Source organism: Rhamphochromis longiceps, linkage group LG19 (assembly GCF_057381845.1).
Source record: "Rhamphochromis longiceps isolate RC_006_pf linkage group LG19, R_longiceps_female_GT1.1, whole genome shotgun sequence".
Classification (NCBI taxonomy): Eukaryota; Metazoa; Chordata; class Actinopteri; order Cichliformes; family Cichlidae; genus Rhamphochromis; species Rhamphochromis longiceps.
This window is the reverse complement of record NC_140575.1, coordinates 1490402-1510147: the sequence shown is the minus strand read 5'-3', so window position 1 is coordinate 1510147 and position 19746 is coordinate 1490402. Positions and strand designations below refer to the sequence as shown.

At 39.1% G+C, this 19746-nt stretch overlaps 1 protein-coding gene across 7 annotated transcripts in view; it reads left to right on the top strand.

The window, feature by feature from the left end:
* The first annotated feature begins 9667 nt into the window (after window positions 1–9667).
* LOC146645992 (N-lysine methyltransferase KMT5A-A-like) overlaps window positions 9668–19746 on the top strand; it is a 10977-nt gene continuing 898 nt past the window's right edge. Inside the window, exons 1-9 of one of the 7 annotated variants that reach the window (XM_085390693.1) lie at window positions 9668–9804; window positions 10572–10715; window positions 11868–12030; window positions 12118–12310; window positions 15524–15601; window positions 16482–16535; window positions 16714–18703; window positions 18822–18887; window positions 19336–19614. In XM_085390693.1, the coding sequence (XP_085246819.1) occupies window positions 10607–10715; window positions 11868–12030; window positions 12118–12310; window positions 15524–15601; window positions 16482–16535; window positions 16714–18703; window positions 18822–18887; window positions 19336–19614 (2932 nt within the window). In that variant the 5' untranslated portion in view covers window positions 9668–9804; window positions 10572–10606. Of the gene's footprint in view, window positions 9805–9835; window positions 10087–10571; window positions 10716–11867; window positions 12031–12117; window positions 12311–15523; window positions 15951–16481; window positions 16536–16713; window positions 18704–18821; window positions 18888–19335; window positions 19615–19746 lie in introns of those variants that run through there. The other 6 variants (XM_085390692.1, XM_085390690.1, XM_085390687.1 and 3 more) reach the window with 6 other exon arrangements.

The window sequence follows — 19746 nt, the reverse complement described above, 5'->3', positions numbered from 1 at the left end:
TTTCCATCTGACAAGCCACCCTATTTATATATTACTGATATTTTTATTTATTTATTTTTTTGAAGTGGCTGAGCAAACTGGTCTAATCCATCACATAATCACTGAATTTCATACCAATGATGACGCGTTGGATAAAGTCGGTCTGTCAGCAAGAAACACTGATAACTAAGTTATTTGTTATTTCTACTCACAGGCAGATCGTTTCTAAGCATCTGATTTGATCTTTGAAATTTCATTTTTGTCAACCATTTAAATTAAATGGTTTCTAGTATTATGAATATACTAGAATATTTTGTATTATTTAAAAAAAAATTAAGTTCACAATTAGAACTTAAGTACATACTGACACTAATTCTGTAAGTGGATTCTTTCTCTGAGCAGGATGCAGTATGAATCCAAATGACAGCTTGTTACTTATCTACAGGTGCTAAAGTGATAGCAGGCTACAGGGAGAAAACAATGCTGCTTTCAAGTGTTTCTATTATTGTTATTCTCAACTGTTAAAGCTGACTGACAACTGAACTGTGGTTAGTCACCTCACTTGTTAGAAGTGGATGTTTCCTTAGATTTTCTTGTATCTATCCTCCATCCTTCTTGGGAGGTACTAAGAAGCAAGGAAAAAATGCAAATGATAGAAAAGTGTAGGCAGTTTTAGGGACCTAGGATGTATCCACATATAACTGTGATAAAGAACCTAATGTGCAATTTGCCTGTTCACTGACAGATTTATTTTATTAATATTCTGAAAATTCATGATTTAACTGGACCCTCAACAGCTAAGAGGAAACAGTGCAAAATTTAAAAGTGATTACTCTAAAACTGAAGCGTCTACCCTTTTTAGTTTTGCCTTAATTTATCTTTAATTATTACAACTGTATTAAGTCACTTTCTTTTCTATTTTAGGAACATCAAAGAAGAGGACTTGGACATCAGCTGAGGTCCATGCTGTGGAAAAGACACTAATGTCCTTCATTGAGTCTGGTAAAGTACCAGGAAAGTCGGAGTGCGTTGCCTGTATTGAGGCTTCACCGAAAGCACTTAAAAACAGAACCTGGACAGGGGTAAAGTTCTATGTAAAAAATCGAATCACTGCAATGCAGCGTAAAGCTGCAAAAAGAGTTTAACAGCCTGTTAATTGTTCATTTGTGCCTTGTTTGCCCCTTTGCAATGTTTTTACGTTCTGTGCTAGACCAATGTTTTTGGACGTCAAAAAAAAAAACATTTGGAAAGATTCATGTTCCATTTTAATTAGTTTTAATTATGTTTTGAAAAGGAAAAGGCATTCCTGTTCGGACATATCTAAAAATGCCACCTTGCTTATCAGGGAGTATTGTCTTATATATACTTATATTTATACTTATATTTATACTTATATATAGAGATATAGATAGATATAGATAGATATATATATATAGATATATATATATAGATATATATATATAGATATATAGATATAGATATATAGATATAGATATATAGATATATATATAGATACACTGTTTGTTGGATGTAAGGGGCTGAAGGTCTGACTTTAAAAGGCTGAAATAAATGTTGAAGGCATAAACTCAGATTGTCTGCCCATTTCGTACAGTAGGTGACTTCTTTTAATTGTCAAATGTGGTTTGGTAAAAATATTTTGTTTTCTGTTAAAGCAGATCTGATGCTTCATATCTGATGAAAATCAACTGACAAACTGAATTGATTTAAAATTATTTTATTTGCACAAGTTCAGTCATACCAAGTAAAACACTATAGAAAATGTTACCTTTTGCTCAACAACATTCTTCAATTTCACAAGTAGTGTTTGTGTAATTTCATAACTTCCTAACTAATATTTTAGAATCAGATTTAAAAAAATAAATTAATAAAATAAGTATCTGGCAGTCAGGATGAGATTAATAAAACAATCCATCCATTTTCTTCCACTAAACCAATTCAGGGTCTCAGTCATTATCTAATATGATAGTAAGGTTTCATGGATCAGTGTTGTTGACTGTATGCTCATAGACACATGACTGGTCCCCAGTATCAGTAGACGGGTCATGTCTGGTCCCCAGTAAAACAAAAATTCAGGTTTAAAATTTATTTGAGAGTGTTTGACTTTTCAAGTCATTTTTAAGTTTAGATGAATTTATTATGAATTTAGGAGTGAAAATCAAGTCTTTACACCCTTTGGAAAGGGTGGATCCCATCAGGCACCTGTCACTCATTGGACCCCACGATGTAGGAAAAACAGGTATGTATGTGTGTGTGTGAGTGTGTGTGTGTGTGTGTGTACTTGTTTTCATGACATCTTAGGACAATTTTATGATAACACACTCACAAAATGAGGACGCTCAGAAAAATGAGGACATTTTTGAGGTCCTCATTTTTCTGAGCCTTCTAAAGTGTTCTAGAGGCTCCCAACATGCTCCCAAACCAAAAATCTCGGAAGTCCTGAAACATCACAATTTTATGAAAAAGTGTGTTTAAGTGTGTTTAGCGTTTTTGCTCACTTTCAGTTTCACCGCCTACTGGCCAGTTTTGGAACTTAACACACTTTAAACACACTTTCAGTGACGTCACTCTGCGAGTCCTCATATTGTAGGTGTGTCAGACACAATAACACATTTGACCCAGGTTATACCCTTCTGGGGCTTAGCGGACACATGCGTGGACAGCACCTTTTAGCTCTTATGTCCACAGTCGTATTCAATGTTGAAATGGAGGTGAAATTTATTTGAAACATTCGTGGAATAGTAACAGATGAATTTTGAGGCTTCTGAAAATTGTTCGTTCAAACCTTGCCAATTAAACAATCATTCTAACACACATCAAAATCTTTTCACATTTTTATACATATTAAGGTGAACTCTAAACAAGGGTAACAACAGTTAAATCAGGCAAATCTTGACAAAAATGAAGGTCTTTAGGTTCAGTTATCAGTGCCTGCACAGCTTGGTTTCTTTTGTTGTTGACAAAATGTATCGAAATACAAAGTTTCAACATTTGTCTAATTATATTACTATTAATTAATGAGTCTTACTTCTCAAGATCAATGCACAAATTGTCTGACCTTCACTATGCAGAATGATGTGTGTGCAGATTTTGACCCTTGAAGAGTTTATATTAATCTGAATTAATATAATTGCATCTGCAATCCGCAGTTGAACTTGGAGATTCCTGCCGCTGTCATCTGATTCAGTATGATCATCAGGCTCAGTCTCGACTCTGTGTATCTACAAGAATTGATGAAAAAAGTCAACACTTTATTAATTATATTTTAAATTCAACTTACCTTATACTTTTTACAATATGGTATAAAATGCATATTGTTTCTTTAAAAACTAATAACACACTATTAAAAACTGCAGAATGCACAATTCCAGCTTCATTTAGTAATTCAATTAGTAAATAAAAGTGAGTAATTAAGTCACTTAATTAACTAAGCAACTGTAAATGTCACAGTATACAGAAGTACAATTCAATTTCAATTCAATTTTATTTATATAGCACCAAATCACAAAAAAAGTCGCCTCAAGGCGCTTCATAGGTACAGAGAAAAACCCAACAATCATACTGTATGACCCCCTATGAGCAAGCGCTTTGGCAACAGTGGAAATGAAAAACTCCCTTTTAACAGGAAGAAACCTCTGGCAGAACCAGGCTCAGGGAGGGGCGGCCATCTGTTGCGACTGGTTGGGGTGAGAGAAGGAAAACAGGATGAAAGACATGCTGTGGAAGAGAGACAGAGGTTAATAACAGATATGATTCAATGCAGAGAGGTCTATTAACACATACTGAGTTATAAAGGTGACTGGAAAGGAAAAACTCAATGCATCATGGGAATCCCCGGCTGCCTACGTCTATTGCAGCATAACTAAGGGAGGATTCATGGTCACCTGGTCCAGCCCTAACTATATGCTTCAGCTAAAAGGAACGTTTTAAGCCTAATCTTGAAAGTAGAGATAGTGTCTGTCTCCCAAATCCAAACTGGAAGCTGGTTCCACAGAAAAGGGGCCTGAAAACTGAAGGCTCTGCCTCCCATTCTACTTTTAAATACTCTAGGAACAACAAGTAGGCCTGCAGAGTGAGAGCGAAGTGCTCTAATAGGGTGATATGGTACTACAAGGTCATTAAGATAAGATGGGGCCTGGTTATTTAAGACCTTGTATGTGAGGAGTAGAATTTTGAATTTAATTCTGGATTTAACAGGAAGCCAATGAAGGGAAGCCAAAACAGGAGAAATCTGCTCTCTCTTTCTAGTCCCTGTCAGTACTCTTGCTGCAGCATTTTGGATTAGCTGAAGGCTTTTCAGGGAGTTTTTAGGACATTCTGATAATAATGAATTACAGTAGTCCAGCCTGGAAGTAATAAATGCATGAACTAGTTTTTCAGCGTCACTAAGAGACAGGATATTTCTAACTTTAGAGATGTTGCACAAATGAAAGAAAGCAGGCTTACATATTTGTTTAATATGTGCATTGAAGGACATGTCTTGGTCAAAAATGACTCCAAGGTTCCTCACAGTATAACTGGAGGCCAAGGTAATGCCATCCAGGGTAAGAATCTGCTTAGATACCATATTTCTAAGATTTTCAGGGCCGAGTACAATAACCTCAGTTTGATCTGAATTAAGAAGCAGAAAGTTAGCGGCCATCCAGGTCTTTATGTCTTTAAGACATTCCTGCACTTTAACTAATTGGTGTGTGTTATCTGGCTTCATGGACAGAGCTGCGTGTCATCTGCATAGCAGTGTAAATGTATGCTATGTCTTCTAATGATACTGCCTAGGGGAAGCATGTATAATGTAAACAGAATTGGTCCTAGCACTGAACCCTGTGGAACTCCATAATTGACCTTAGTGGGTGAAGAGGACTCTCCATTTACATGAACAAATTGTAGTCTATTAGATAGATATGATACAAACCACTGGAGTGCAGTACCTGTAATACCTACAGCATGTTCTAATCGCTCTAATAGGATATTATGGTCGACAGTATCGAACGCTGCACTAAGGCCTAGCAGGACAAGCACAGAGATGAGTCCACTGTCAGAGGCCATAAGAAGATCATTTGTAACCTTCACTAAAGCTGTTTCTGTGCTGTGATAAGCTCTGAAACCTGACTGAAACTCTTCAAATAAACCATTCCTCTGCAGATGATCTGTTAGCTGTTTGACAACTACTCTTTCAAGGATTTTTGATATGAAAGGAAGGTTGGAGATTGGCCTATAATTAGCTAAGACTGCTGGGTCTAGAGATGGCTTTTTGAGTAAAGGTTTAACTACAGCCAGCTTGAAGGCCTGTGGTACATAGCCGATTATTAGAGATAGGTTGATCATATTTAAGATTGAAGCATTAATTAATGGCAGGACTTCTTTGAGCAGTTTTGTAGGAATGGGGTCTAAAAGACACGGAGGTTTGGAGGAAATAATTATAGAAGTTAACTCAGAAAGATCAATTGGAGAAAAAGAGTAACTTAACATCAACGGTACTAAAAGTAGCTGTAGATAATATTACATCTGTGGGATGATTATTGGTAATTTTTTCTCTAATGATAAGAATTTTATTTGTGAAGAAGTTCATGAAGTCATTACTAGTTAACGATGGTTGGCTCAAAAGTGCTCTGATTGTTTGTCAGCCTGGCTACAGTGCTGAAGAGAAACCTGGGGTTGTTCTTATTTTCTTCAATCAGTGATGAATAGTAAGATGTTCTGGCTTTGGGGGGGCTTTCTTATAAATCAGCAAAATATTTCTCCAATTATGATGATCCTCTAAATTTGTGACACGCCATTTCCTCTCCAGCTTACGAGTCATCTGCTTTAGGCTACGTGTTTGAGAATTATACCACAGAGTCAGGTACTTCTGATCTGAGACCTTAGTTTTCACAGGAGCTACAGTATCCAGAGTCATATGTAGTGAGGAGGTAAAATTATTATTAACAAGATAATTGACCTCTGTTGGGGTAGCGTTCAGATAGCTGCTCTGCTCTGTGTTGGTACAGGTCATTGAAGATGATAACAGTGGGTGGATTACATTCTTAAACATAGTTACAGCGCTTTCAGAAAGACATCTGTGATAAAGTCTACTCTCCACTGCTGTGTAATCAATTATTGTAAATGTAAATGTTATCAGGAAATGATCAGACAGGAGAGGGTTTTCAGGAAACACTGTTAAATGTTCAGTTTCTATGCCATATGTTAAAAACAAGATCTAGAGTGTGATTAAAGTGGTGGGTGGGTTCTTTTACATTTTGAGAGAAGCCAATTGAGTCTAATAACAGATTAAATGCCATGTTGAGGCTGTCATTCTTAGCATCTACATGGATGTTAAAATCACCAACAATAATTATTTTATTTGAGCTGAGCACTAAATCAGATAAAAAGTCTGAGAAATCAGAGAGAAACTCTGTGTAAGGCCCAGGTGGACAATAGATGATAACAAATAAGACTGGTTTCTAAAATTTTTCAGCTGGGGTGGACAATGTTAAGCATCAGGCTTTCAAATGAATTAAAAGTCTGTCTTGGTCTTTCATTAATTAATAGGCTGGTGTGAAAAATTGCTGCCACACCGCCCCCTCGGCCTGTGCTTCGAGGTTTCTGGTAGTTAGAATGACTCGGGGGTGTTGATTCATTTAAACTAACATAATCATCCTGCTACAACCAGGTTTCTGTAAGGCAAATCGATTGTTCTTTCTTTGTAATTGTTTATGTTTAAGTTGTTTGTTGCTGGTTTTTATTTTGTTTTTCGTCTGTTTGGGAGCTGACACAGTCTCAAAGGAGATGTTTTTTTTTGGGGGGGGGTAACAGGAGAAGAGAAGCTGCAGAGAGGCGTGTAAGACTGCAACTCTGCTTCCTGGTCCCAACTCTGGATAGTCATATTATGGGGGGTTTAATTAATTTGTCCATATTTCTAGAAATGAGAGCTGCTCCATCCAAAGTGGGATGGATGCCGTCTCTCCTTACAAGACCAGGTTTCCTTCAGAAGATTTGCCAATTATCTATGAAGCCCACATCGTTTCTGGGACACCACTCAGACAGCCAGCAATTTAAGGAGAACATGCGGCTAAACATGTCACTCCTGGTCTGATTGGGGAGGGGACCAGAGAAAACTACAGAGTCCGACATTGTTTTGGCAAAGTTACACACCGATTCAATATTGATTTTAGTGACCTCCGATTGGCGTAACCGGGTGTCATTACTGCCGACGTGAATTATGATTTTACTGAATTTACGTTTACCCTTAGCCAGCAGTTTTAAATTTCCTTCAATGTCGCCTGCTCTGGCCCCTGGAAGACAATTGACTATGGTTGCCGGTGTCTCTAGCTTCACATGTCTGAGAACAGAATTACCAGAGTTTGACCCCCGACGGGTGTGTCGCCGAGTGGGGAAAAACGGTTAGACATATGTATGAATTTGAGGAGTGGAACCAAAACGCAGACACAAAGGAACGTGAAAGAAAATTTGAATATTAACAGAAAGCAAGCCGTTTATTAATCTCTACTTTTAAGATTAGGCTTCAAACTTTCCTTTTTGCTAAAGCATATAGTTAGGGCTGGATCAGATGACCCTGGATCCTCCCTTAGTTGTGCTGCAGTAGATGTAGGCTGCCAGGGGATTCCCATGAAGCACTGAGTTTTTTCCTTTCCAGTCACCTTTCTCACTCACTGTGTGTTAATAGACCTCTCTGCACTGAATCATACTTGTTATTAATCCACAGCATGTCTTTGTCCTGTCTTCCTTTTCTCACCCCAACTAGTCACAGCAGATGCCCGCCGCTCCCTGAGCCTGGTTCTGCCAGAGGTTTCTTCCTGTTAAAAGGGAGTTTTTCCTTCCCACTGTCGCCAAAGCGCTTGCTCATAGGTGGTCCTATGATTGTTGGGTTTTTCCTCTGTATCTATTATTGTGCAATCTACTGTACAATATAAAGCGCCTTCAGGCGATTGTTGTTGTGATTTGGCGCTATATAAATAAAATTTAATTTAATTAAAAGATTACAAAACAGAAGGCAGAGGTGAAGATAAACAATAACCTAACCTGGGGAAAATATTTTTTATTAAAAAAACAAAAAACAAAAAAACCATGAAACCTGACATGGATACAAAGATACCTGGAACATGGAAACGTGGCACCAAAGACAACAGATGACCTGACACTGAACAAATTAGGACAGGACTTACAGTGGCTTGCAAAAGTATTCGGCCCCCTTTAACTTTCCCACATTTTGTCACATTACAGCCACAAACATGAATCAATTTTATTGGAATTCCACGTGAAAGACCAACACAAAGTGGTGCACACGTGAGAAGTGGAACGAAAATCATACATGATTCCAAACATTTTTTACAAATAAATAACTGAAAAGTGGGGTGTGCGCAATTATTCAGCCCCCTGAGTCAATACTTTGTAGAACCACCTTTTGCTGCAATTGGATTCCATTAAAATTGATTTGTGTCACGGCTGGGAAGGCGAGCCGTGTGGTGTGGAGGAAGGAGGACCCGAGATGCAAGCAGTGGATGAAAATGCTAGTGAAGTTTATTTACAAGGTGTAGTGGCAAACAAGCAGTGGGGCATGACAAATAACTGAAGACACCTAAACTGGGAAGAACTAAAATAACAGACCTGGGAGCATACGACAAAGGGCTGAGAGGCCGAGACGACGACCAGCAGGACACCGAGTAACACAGACTGACACGGAGGAACACAGACAAACCGGCAACAGGCAGGAGAACACACAGGGCTTAAATACACACACCAGTAATCAGGGGATGAGAGACAGGAGGGCAATACGGCTGGGAGGAATCAGAGCTGACGGGACAGGGGAAACGTAAAGTGAACACACTCACATCAGACAGAGACCTTCACAATAAAACAGGAAACTCAGACACGGGGAACCAAACAAGACACAGAACTAAACAGACAGATTCACAAACAGACGGGGTGACACCATAGACAGAGACACAGACTCAGAGGCAGACCAAATATAAGACATAGAACTCAAACAATAATAATAATCATCATCATAATAATAAACTAGAAAATGATAATAAACTAAAAGCGCTAGGTCACCGACCCAGGACCATGACAATTTGTGTTTGTGGCAGTAATGTGACAAAATGTGGAAAAGAGGGACGAATACTTTTGCAAGCCACTGTAAGTACACAGAGAGATAATGAGGGGATGAGGAACAGCTGGGACAAGGGGAAACAAAACTAGACTCATTGCATATAGGACAAGGACTTTCCCAATAAAACAGACATCACAAGGGTAATCTAATAAACAAATGAACTTAGCAAACCTAAAGAACTTATAAACAAACATCGACATCCAAACAAACTAAAACTTAAAACGCTGGGTCAACAGACCCAGGAAAGTGACAGTAAAATCATTTATTATATACATTATACTTATTTTCTTAAATTGCTTATCTATTATCTGTATTTTCACTTGGGGGTCTAGGGGTGCTGCTCTTCTTTTCATGACAAATTAGGACATGTTTATGATAACACACTGACAATATCAGGACAATTTTGGCCTTACTCTATCAGTGAACAGCATGCCCATGCTAACTTAAACTAGACCAGCAAGCTAACCCCATGTGTATTAAGTGTTACTTCAGAATAGGAACCAAACAAATTAACGGAACGAAATTAACTGTAACAGCAGTTTGCAAAACATTGTGACAGTTCTCAAGTGTTCCTACCTCAAATACAGCACGTGTTGCTGTGTTTTTGTTGTTAAATGGACGAGGAGAGACCGTGGCTGGTGAGAGGATGCAGCATTTCGTCAGTGGAGCATAGAACGACGTCTCTGATTGGTCAACAAGTGAGTAAAGATGCATCTGATTGTTCGAAGGCCTCAACCAAAGAGCTGCTGGTCACGGCAAGATACAAACTCGCCGGAGCTCTGCGTGAACGGCACATCCGGGACCTTCAGCACTCAGGAGAGATTTATCTTGACGTATGTATTTACCTTTGATATCCATGATTTCACGCACGCTTCGAGGTAAAGTTGTATGTTTAACAAGCTAATTAATGTTAGCTAAATGGAATGGAAACAACACACAATCGATTTGAATAAAGTTAAAATGGTGCATGATGATAAATGGTAATAAATATACTTTAGCTTTATCTTCAGCAACAGATATTAGAAGTTAAATTTAATTGTTTTTAAATTTCCACTGGAGTTAAAGGGCCTGCGGCCCTCTCTGCATCTGCAACTGCAGAGACAGTCAGTCTAAGCTCTTTTTAAGTGTAGGCTACTGCAACACGCATTTTATTTCAAGATATGTTTTCTGGGATTTAAATGATAATATTAATGTTTTCCTGTTTAGCACAAATCAATGACATTAGTGTTTCAGTAATGGTAGTAAAGTGCACAGTTTACAGTATTTGTCCGTGTATTGGCATGTTAAAATTATTCGTGAAGGTAATTTTAATGTCACATTACATTTGCAAAGTGTTTGCACTGGTATATTAGTCTGATTAGCAAATGCATTGTGATTTAAGGCAGAAAAATACTATTTAAAATACCATGTAAAGAAAGTACTGGTTGGTTTTGTCTTGCTGACTTTTCGTCATTTTCTCATGAAGATGTGTACAGGTTGAGCAGATTGAGAGTGAAGAACATGTCAAAAAGAAGACTCAGACTTCGTCCTGAAGCAGAGGCTGCTCACTTTATTTTATCTGGAAGTGACAAGACTTGTTTAAAGGCCCAATGGATCAATGACTATAAAGGTATGTTATATGTTGTTCCTTATGGCTACTGCATGAATATTACCAGAGCTGCAACTAATGTTTATTATAATATTTAATAATATTGTCATGGCCCTGCGACCATGACTCGGTGACTTTGTGTTTATGTTCTTTATTGTTATTACTTTCATTATTATTCATGGCTGTTTTGGGATGGTTTGTGTTTGGGATTTTAGACACTGGGTTCTGGGTTTGTGCTCCCTCTGTTGGTCCCTGGTGTTAGTGTTCCCCTGTCTCATCAGGTTAATCAGGTCCAGCTGTGTCTCCCACCTGTGTGTGACTTCCCAGTGTCTCTCTGTGTATTTATAGTGTGTGTTTGCCTCTGTTCCTCGTCGCGTCGTCTGTGTTCATACCTGGTGTAATCCTCTGCGTGCTCTCCCTGCTGTTCTCCCTTCATGTTCAGGTTTCCCACTCCTCTGTGTAGTTTATCCCAGTTTAGTTTCGTCCTTAGTTCTGTTTGCCATCTCCACTTTGTTTGATATTATCAATAAATCACCCTCACACCTGAATAAGTGCTGCGTTTTGGGTCCTCCTTCCACTCTCCACACGGCCGCTGCCCCGGACCGTGACAAATATATAACAATTGCTTCAGTTTCCCTGAGGGAACCTCCCAAAGCTAGCTAGCTATCTATCTATCATCTAGATTAAAAAATGTTTTATATTTTCATGTATTTGAAATTTGTTGCCAACTATTTTAATAATTGTTTTTTTTATTATTAGCATTTATTTATTGTATCAACTCATTTGTTGCAGCCCTGAACGTAAGCATCTAGATCAGGGGTGCCCAATCCCGGTCCTCGAGAGCTACCGTCCTGCAGCTTTTAGATGCATCCTTGTTCCCACACACCTGAATCAAATGGTTTGATCTCTTCAGCATGCCATCATGTTTGGCAAAGGCCTGATAACAAGCCATTCATTTGATTCAGGTGTGTGGGAACAAGGATGCATCTAAAAGCTGCAGGACAGTAGCTCTCGAGGACCGGGATTGGGCACCCCTGATCTAGATGTTCCCCTCACAATTAAAACATTTTGTGATTGTTTGTTCTGCATATGTTTTGTCAGTGGCTGATCAGCTGCAGTAAACCTGATTTGGATTGTATTACTTAACGCTACTTATTGAACATCTTGTATTAGGACGTGGTGTATTTGCCTCTGAACCAATTGAAAAGGGATCCTTTGTGGTCGAGTACCGTGGGGAGCTTATCTCAGAACATGAACGGGACAAGCGGCAGAAAAAGTACACAGAAAAGCAAACTGCTTTCCTATTTGATTTTAAATGGAAAAATAGCACATGGTGGTAAGTAAAGGCATATACAATATCAGTTGTTCTTTACAACATTATGTTTTTAGTGAACAAAACATATGTTCTTTTCTTCACTTTTAGCATTGATGCCTCCCGTGAAGACGACTCACTTGGCCGGCTGGTTAATGATGACCACAAGTACCCAAACTGCAAGATGAAACAGCTGGCAGTCCAGGATAAACCTCATCTCTGCTTGTTTGCTATTGAAAATATCCAAGCGGAGAGTGAAATCACCTATGACTATGGAGAATCTATGTGGCCATGGCGAGCTCTGGTAAGTAAATCCTCTTCATAGATTGTGCAGTACAGGGAATGTTAAATATTAGTAGATGAAAAGATAGATATTATTCTAGTTATGAAGACCAGAGTAGATCAGTGCAGGGTTTTATTGACAAAATTTGATATTTTTGTCCTTTTACAGATGTTTTTGTCCATTTAACCTGAAGCTGATCAGTTTACATGATTGGATTTCTGGGGAAATAGATGGCTTTACATCAGTGTTGGGTTTAGAGCTTTTATTGACAACAGCAGGACAAGTTAGAAGTCAGGAACATGAACTCTACATGTGTTCAGTCGTCATGTCCTCATATTGTTTCAAGCTGTGAAGAACATGAGTGTGTTTCAGAATATATATATCTTTGCAGCAGTTACGATAATAATGTGCTGTTTGCACGATGAGCACTGCTGCTCTTTCTCAGCAAGAGCCTCCCCGAAATTGACCGTGCGCTTTGTGTTGTCCGTACGCGCATCTGTGCATTTCGTGGCGTCTGTGCAGAAATGACTCGCAAGACAAGGCTGCAAACTATTCTCACAGACTTCAAATGTGCACTTGAATCCAAGAAGATAGAAAAGGATCTCTCTCTGTCTCTCCCCCAGCTCTGCTGACTTGCCACTGAGAGAGTAACAACTGCCCCTCCCCCCTCTGCTCTGCAAACAGGTGGCTGTTTTTGCACCCCTCCCCCCTCTGCTCTGCAAACACATGGCTGCTTTTGCACCCCTCCACTCACTTGCTCAGAGCCAGTGTGTGCAAAGTGGAGCAACATAACACTGACAGAGGTTCAGAGAAGGGAAAAAAAACAAAAAACGGAGCAGGCTGCCGTTGTTCACTTCACGAAGGCGGCTCTATAGGCTGTTTTGTTTGCGACCGACACACAGTATAAATATATTCTCAATCACATTCACACCACTCTGTTATATCAGTTCCACTACATCAAGACTATTTTATGGTGGTGAGCTGTTTTATTGTCATGTATTTTGCATAGTAAGATAACCATGTCCTGCATTCAAAACCACTGAAAATGTCTATGGTGGTGCTGTACCTAATATTTTGCTCATTTGATCCAAAACCTATTTTTCCTTTATTTTGAAGGCTGAGGCTTAGATCCATTAGGTATTCACGAGAAAGGCATCATCACATGTCAGGATTACAGTATATCGAAAATATGTGATTATAATGGGAGTCAATGGGACCCAAAATGGTACGAGGAACACAGGAGGTAACACTTATGTGAATCTCCTTTGCTATATACCACACCATAGAGGGGATCATTGAATTTTAAAAATAATCCTAAAATGCACCTCATGGCCAAGTTTCATGCAACTAGTCTTTAAAATGATTGATATATTGAGAATCAAAAATCCAAAGGGTCCCTATTTTGACTTAAACCCTCCGAGGGTTTTAAAGCATCAATTTGGTCTTTATTCCAATTAAATTTAATATTTTTGTCCTTTTACACATGTTTTTGTCCATTTAACCTGAAGCTGATCAGTTTACATGATTGGATTTCTGGGGAAATAGATGGCTTTACATCAGTGTTGGGTTTAGAGCTTTTATTGCCAACAGCAGGACAAGTTAGAAGTCAGGAACATGAACTCTACATGTGTTCAGTCGTCATGTCCTCATATTGTTTCAAGCTGTGAAGAACATGAGTGTGTTTCAGAATATATATATCTTTGCAGCAGTTACGATAATAATGTGCTGTTTGCACGATGAGCACTGCTGCTCTTTCTCAGCAAGAGCCTCCCCGAAATTGACCGTGCGCTTTGTGTTGTCCGTACGCGCATCTGTGCATTTCGTGGCGTCTGTGCAGAAATGACTCGCAAGACAAGGCTGCAAACTATTCTCACAGACTTCAAATGTGCACTTGAATCCAAGAAGATAGAAAAGGATCTCTCTCTGTCTCTCCCCCAGCTCTGCTGACTTGCCACTGAGAGAGTAACAACTGCCCCTCCCCCCTCTGCTCTGCAAACAGGTGGCTGTTTTTGCACCCCTCCCCCCTCTGCTCTGCAAACACGTGGCTGCTTTTGCACCCCTCCACTCACTTGCTCAGAGCCAGTGTGTGCAAAGTGGAGCAACATAACACTGACAGAGGTTCAGAGAAGGGAAAAAAAACAAAAAACGGAGCAGGCTGCCGTTGTTCACTTCAAGAAGGCGGCTCTATAGGCTGTTTTGTTTGCGACCGACACACAGTATAAATATATTCTCAATCACATTCACACCACTCTGTTATATCAGTTCCACTACATCAAGACTATTTTATGGTGATGAGCTGTTTTATTGTCATGTATTTTGCATAGTAAGATAACCATGTCCTGCATTCAAAACCACTGAAAATGTCTATGGTGGTGCTGTACCTAATATTTTGCTCATTTGATCCAAAACCTATTTTTCCTTTATTTTGAAGGCTGAGGCTTAGATCCATTAGGTATTCACGAGAAAGGCATCATCACATGTCAGGATTACAGTATATCGAAAATATGTGATTATAATGGGAGTCAATGGGACCCAAAATGGTACGAGGAACACAGGAGGTAACACTTATGTGAATCTCCTTTGCTATATACCACACCATAGAGGGGATCATTGAATTTTAAAAATAATCCTAAAATGCACCTCATGGCCAAGTTTCATGCAACTAGTCTTTAAAATGATTGATATATTGAGAATCAAAAATCCAAAGGGTCCCTATTTTGACTTAAACCCTCCGAGGGTTTTAAAGCATCAATTTGGTCTTTATTCCAATTAAATTTAATATTTTTGTCCTTTTACACATGTTTTTGTCCATTTAACCTGAAGCTGATCAGTTTACATGATTGGATTTCTGGGGAAATAGATGGCTTTACATCAGTGTTGGGTTTAGAGCTTTTATTGACAACAGCAGGACAAGTTGGAAGTCAGGAACATGAACTCTACATGTGTTCAGTCGTCATGTCCTCATATTGTTTCAAGCTGTGAAGAACATGAGTGTGTTTCAGAATACGTCCTCATATGGTTGGACCAACAACTCTAGTGTGTGTGTGTTACACTGTCCTCATATTGTTGGGTAGCAGAACTGTACTGTGTTAAGTTTCTATAGAATCTGGCATAAGGAAGTCAGATCCTTCTGTAATAATGTTCACTGAAACAAGTATGATCTGTAGTTAATGAGCTAGTCAGCATTTGTAGTACAGAATGTTTCTGACATTATATTGTTGTCTTTTGTTGCAGACACCAAGTGTTGAGACCCTGTCCCAACCTCCTACAGACCAAGAAGTGAGTGACAAATCCACTTCATTCCTCCAACAGGTTACGCATAAATTTTTGTATTTGGAATCAAGTATATGAGTCAGTTGGGCCTAGTGCATAAATGAAATGCACTTTGATTGTATTAAAACAATCAGTTTGAGTGAAAGTTTCCCAAAATCAACATTAGCATTAGGAGAAGGAAATTAGCTATACCAGTTGTTAGTCCAAACTTTCCCTTTAAAGCATCAATTTGGTCTTTATTCCAATTAAATTTAATATTTTTGTCCTTTTACACATGTTTTTGTCCATTTAACCTGAAGCTGATCAGTTTACATGATTGGATTTCTGGGGAAATAGATGGCTTTACATCAGTGTTGGGTTTAGAGCTTTTATTGACAACAGCAGGACAAGTTAGAAGTCAGGAACATGAACTCTACATGTGTTCAGTCGTCATGTCCTCATATTGTTTCAAGCTGTGAAGAACATGAGTGTGTTTCAGAATACGTCCTCATATGGTTGGACCAACAACTCTAGTGTGTGTGTTACACTGTCCTCATATTGTTGGGTAGCAGAACTGTACTGTGTTAAGTTTCTATAATATCTAGAATAAGGAACTCAGATCCTCCTGTCAATAATGTTCACTAATGTATCTGTGACATATATGTGAACTCAATGCAGCCTTTCATCTCAGCAAATATAATTAATGATTGACAGGGTTCACAAATGAATTTTCACCCAAGATTTTATGTCAAAATGACATGACACAAAGTGTGTGATATGTATGTTAAATCATTCTCACTATTAAGTTACAATGCATTGTTTTTCATTTCTTAACCTACTAGCAATGTTTTTTACAGTATACTGAATTGCATAATAATTTTGAGTTAGTTTTCAAATGAATTATAATTACAAACATTGAATTTGTTACGTTTCATGTAAGGCCAGACAAAAATCTCGAGTTCTCACCTTTCACCAGACAGCTACCTCAGAGCAGGTAAGCCAGCTGCCTTTTTCTTCTTCATTCAAATTGTTTATGCTATGTAATTATGCATATTTACTACATGAATGCATTTTCATCAAGTCATGGATTGCAGAATGTTCTGCTACTGGAGGGGGAATGACATTCTAGCTATTAATAAATACAAAGATGCTTTTTCTCCATTTTCGTTCAGATCTCTACTGATGAATTCTCAGATTGTACGGATTATGAAGATAAAGACTATTTCCCAGATTCATGTGGCAGTTCCTCTGACACAAGTCTCCATAGTGTGGACATGAAAATCACAGAATGTGTGGTTCCCCAAAATACGTTAAATGACATGGCATTGGAGACGGCTTCAGGACACAGTGGGAAGATCACCAGTTCAGAGAAACCTACAACATTTAGTTTGTCACTGAGAAGTAGCAGTCACAGTACTTCGGTAACAAGCCGCAGTTTTGATTCATCAGGGGTCACATCACCTAAAAACAGCTCCATAAAAGTCCTACCTTTGCCAAACACGGAAAGACAAAGCAAGTACAACAAGAAGCAATACTGTCTATATTGTAAAAAGGCCATTGCTAAATTGGCAAGGCACCTTGAATCTGCCCACGGTAATGTGCCGGAAGTTGCAAGCGCCTTCAGTTATGATAAAAGATCCTGCAAAAGAAGAGATTTGTTGCGCTCTATTAAGAAGAGGGGAAACTTTAACCATAATGCTACTGTGGCAACTTCTGGTGCTGGAGAAATGGTTGCTTGTCGAAGACCCACTACTGCAACAGGATCTGAGGACTACCGTCATTGTAAATTTTGTCAAGGACTATATGCAAGAAATTGCCTTTGGAGGCATGTGAGAAGGTGCCCTCAGAGGTTTAATGAGGAAGCTCCCTCTGGGCAAAGACGGATGCATCTGCAATTACCGAAACCTGATCAAGTTCATGAAGCTGTATGGAAGATTGCTTGTGAAATGAATCAGGATGACATTTCCTTTGTAGTAACGAGTGAAAGAGACATTCTTAGCCTTGGTGAGTCACTGTACAATGGCAGAAAACCAAATGAGAAAAGGAATGATTACATACGCCAAAAAATGAGAGAGATCGCAAGGTTATTGATAACCGCCAGAGCTATGACACCTTTGAAGAGCACAGAAGACCTTGTTATGCCTACTAACTTTCCCCATGTCATACAAGCAGTCAGAGCTGTTGCTGGTTATGAGCAGGAGAGCAACTCATATAAAACCCCATCCTTGGCTTTGAAATTGGGACACAGTTTGGCTAAAGTTGCAAGCATTGTGCAGTGTAAAGCCATCATTGCAAATCGCTATGATGTTGCAGAGTCAGCCAAGCAGTTTGCCACTCTGTATGAAAAAAAGTGGTCAGAGTCCATTTCAGCTGCTGCATTGGGCACACTTCAACAAGCCAAATGGAATAAACCACAGATTTTGCCATTTACACAGGATGTGTCACTGCTGCATAAGTTTCTTGCTACTAAGTCCGCAATGTACATGAAGGACCTTGAGGAAAAACCCAACAGCACAACCTTCGGAAATCTTGCTCAAGTGACTTTGACGCAGGTAGTGCTATTTAACAGAAAAAGGCAAGGAGAAGTTTCAAAAATGGAGCTCCAGGTTTTTACATCCCGGAATCGCACAGAGTTGAATCCTGACATTATGATCGGCCTAACTGAGTTTGAAAGGAAACTTGCAAAGCACTTTGACAGAGTTGAGATTCGTGGTAAAAGATCAAGAATGGTACCTGTGCTTCTCACACCTGACATGATCACTGCAATGGAGCTCCTCGCAAAAGCCAGAAGTGAGTGTCAAGTCCACACAGAGAATGTGTACTTGTTTGCACGCCCAGGTGTCCTTTCCCATTACAGAGGCTCTGACTGCTTTCGCAAGTATGCAAATAAATGTGGTGCAAAGTACCCAGAGGCCCTTACCTCAACAAGATTGCGGAAACAAGTTGCCACTTTGTCCACAGTACTAAATCTAAAAGAAAATGAAATGGATCAACTTGCCACCTTTCTCGGACACGACATCCGTGTCCATCGAGAATTCTACCGGCTTCCAGAGAGTACCCTGCAGCTTGCAAAAGTCAGCAAACTGTTGATTGCAATGGAGAAAGGAAAACTGTCTGACCTGCAGGGGAAAGGGCTGGATGACATCGTGATCAATCCTGATGGTGAATTCTTTTTCTTTCTTTTTTTTTTTGAAACATAGTTATCTTTGAATATAACATTTGTGAATGTTCAGCAGATTCTAATATAAATATTTTGTCTTGATTATTTTTCCCCAACAAGATGAAGCAGTTACAAGTGATGATGATTCCAGTGGAGAAACCATCACTGACCCTCAACAACACAAAGGTATCTTGACTTGCCCAGTGTGTGATAATATCTTTAAGTTATGAGACTGGAGACAGTTAATAGGTTCATGTCATGTTAGATGGGCTTAAGGGACAGCAGTATATAAATTAGACAGAATGGTAGACACCATTCATTAATATGGTACTAAAAGATCTGGATACATTGAAGTCTGGCAAAATGCATAAATAAGCAATACAAAGGCAAATATTAAATATAAGGATTAGGAGGTCCACTTCTGTGAGATTAGGCACACAAGTTGAGAGGTAGTGCATGCAAGTAATGTGTTTCTAGGGAGATGCCTGAGTATTGATGAGTATTATTAGTAGATTATGTTCACATGTAAAATATTCATATCAAATGTAAAATTACACACTGCCCAATGCTGACTTTGCCTACAATGCAAACAAAAAATGCATTAATTCTCATATTTCACTGTTACTTTTCAAAGGCTCAAGGACCAAGAATTCTGGGAACCAAAGCCACACACTTTACTCAGCTTCCCTGGACAATATGGAGGGCGCTTCTGCCTCAACCACCCTGGACAACATGGAGGGCGCTTCTGCCTCAACCACCCTGGACAACATGGAGGGCGCTTCTGCCTCAACCACCCTGGACAATATGGAGGGCGCTTCTGCCTCAACCACCCTGGACAATATGGAGGGCGCTTCTGCCTCAACCACCCTGGACAGCAAAAACATCAGCAACACTGCACCAGGAAAGGGTAAAGGTACCCATATACAAAATGTTTTAAGTGAATATACTTGTTATCAATGGACATGTTTATTCTTTTCAGGCATGACACTATTCAGAGCTTTTATCATAAATCATTTCATCTTATTTGATTCCCAGCAGAACACAG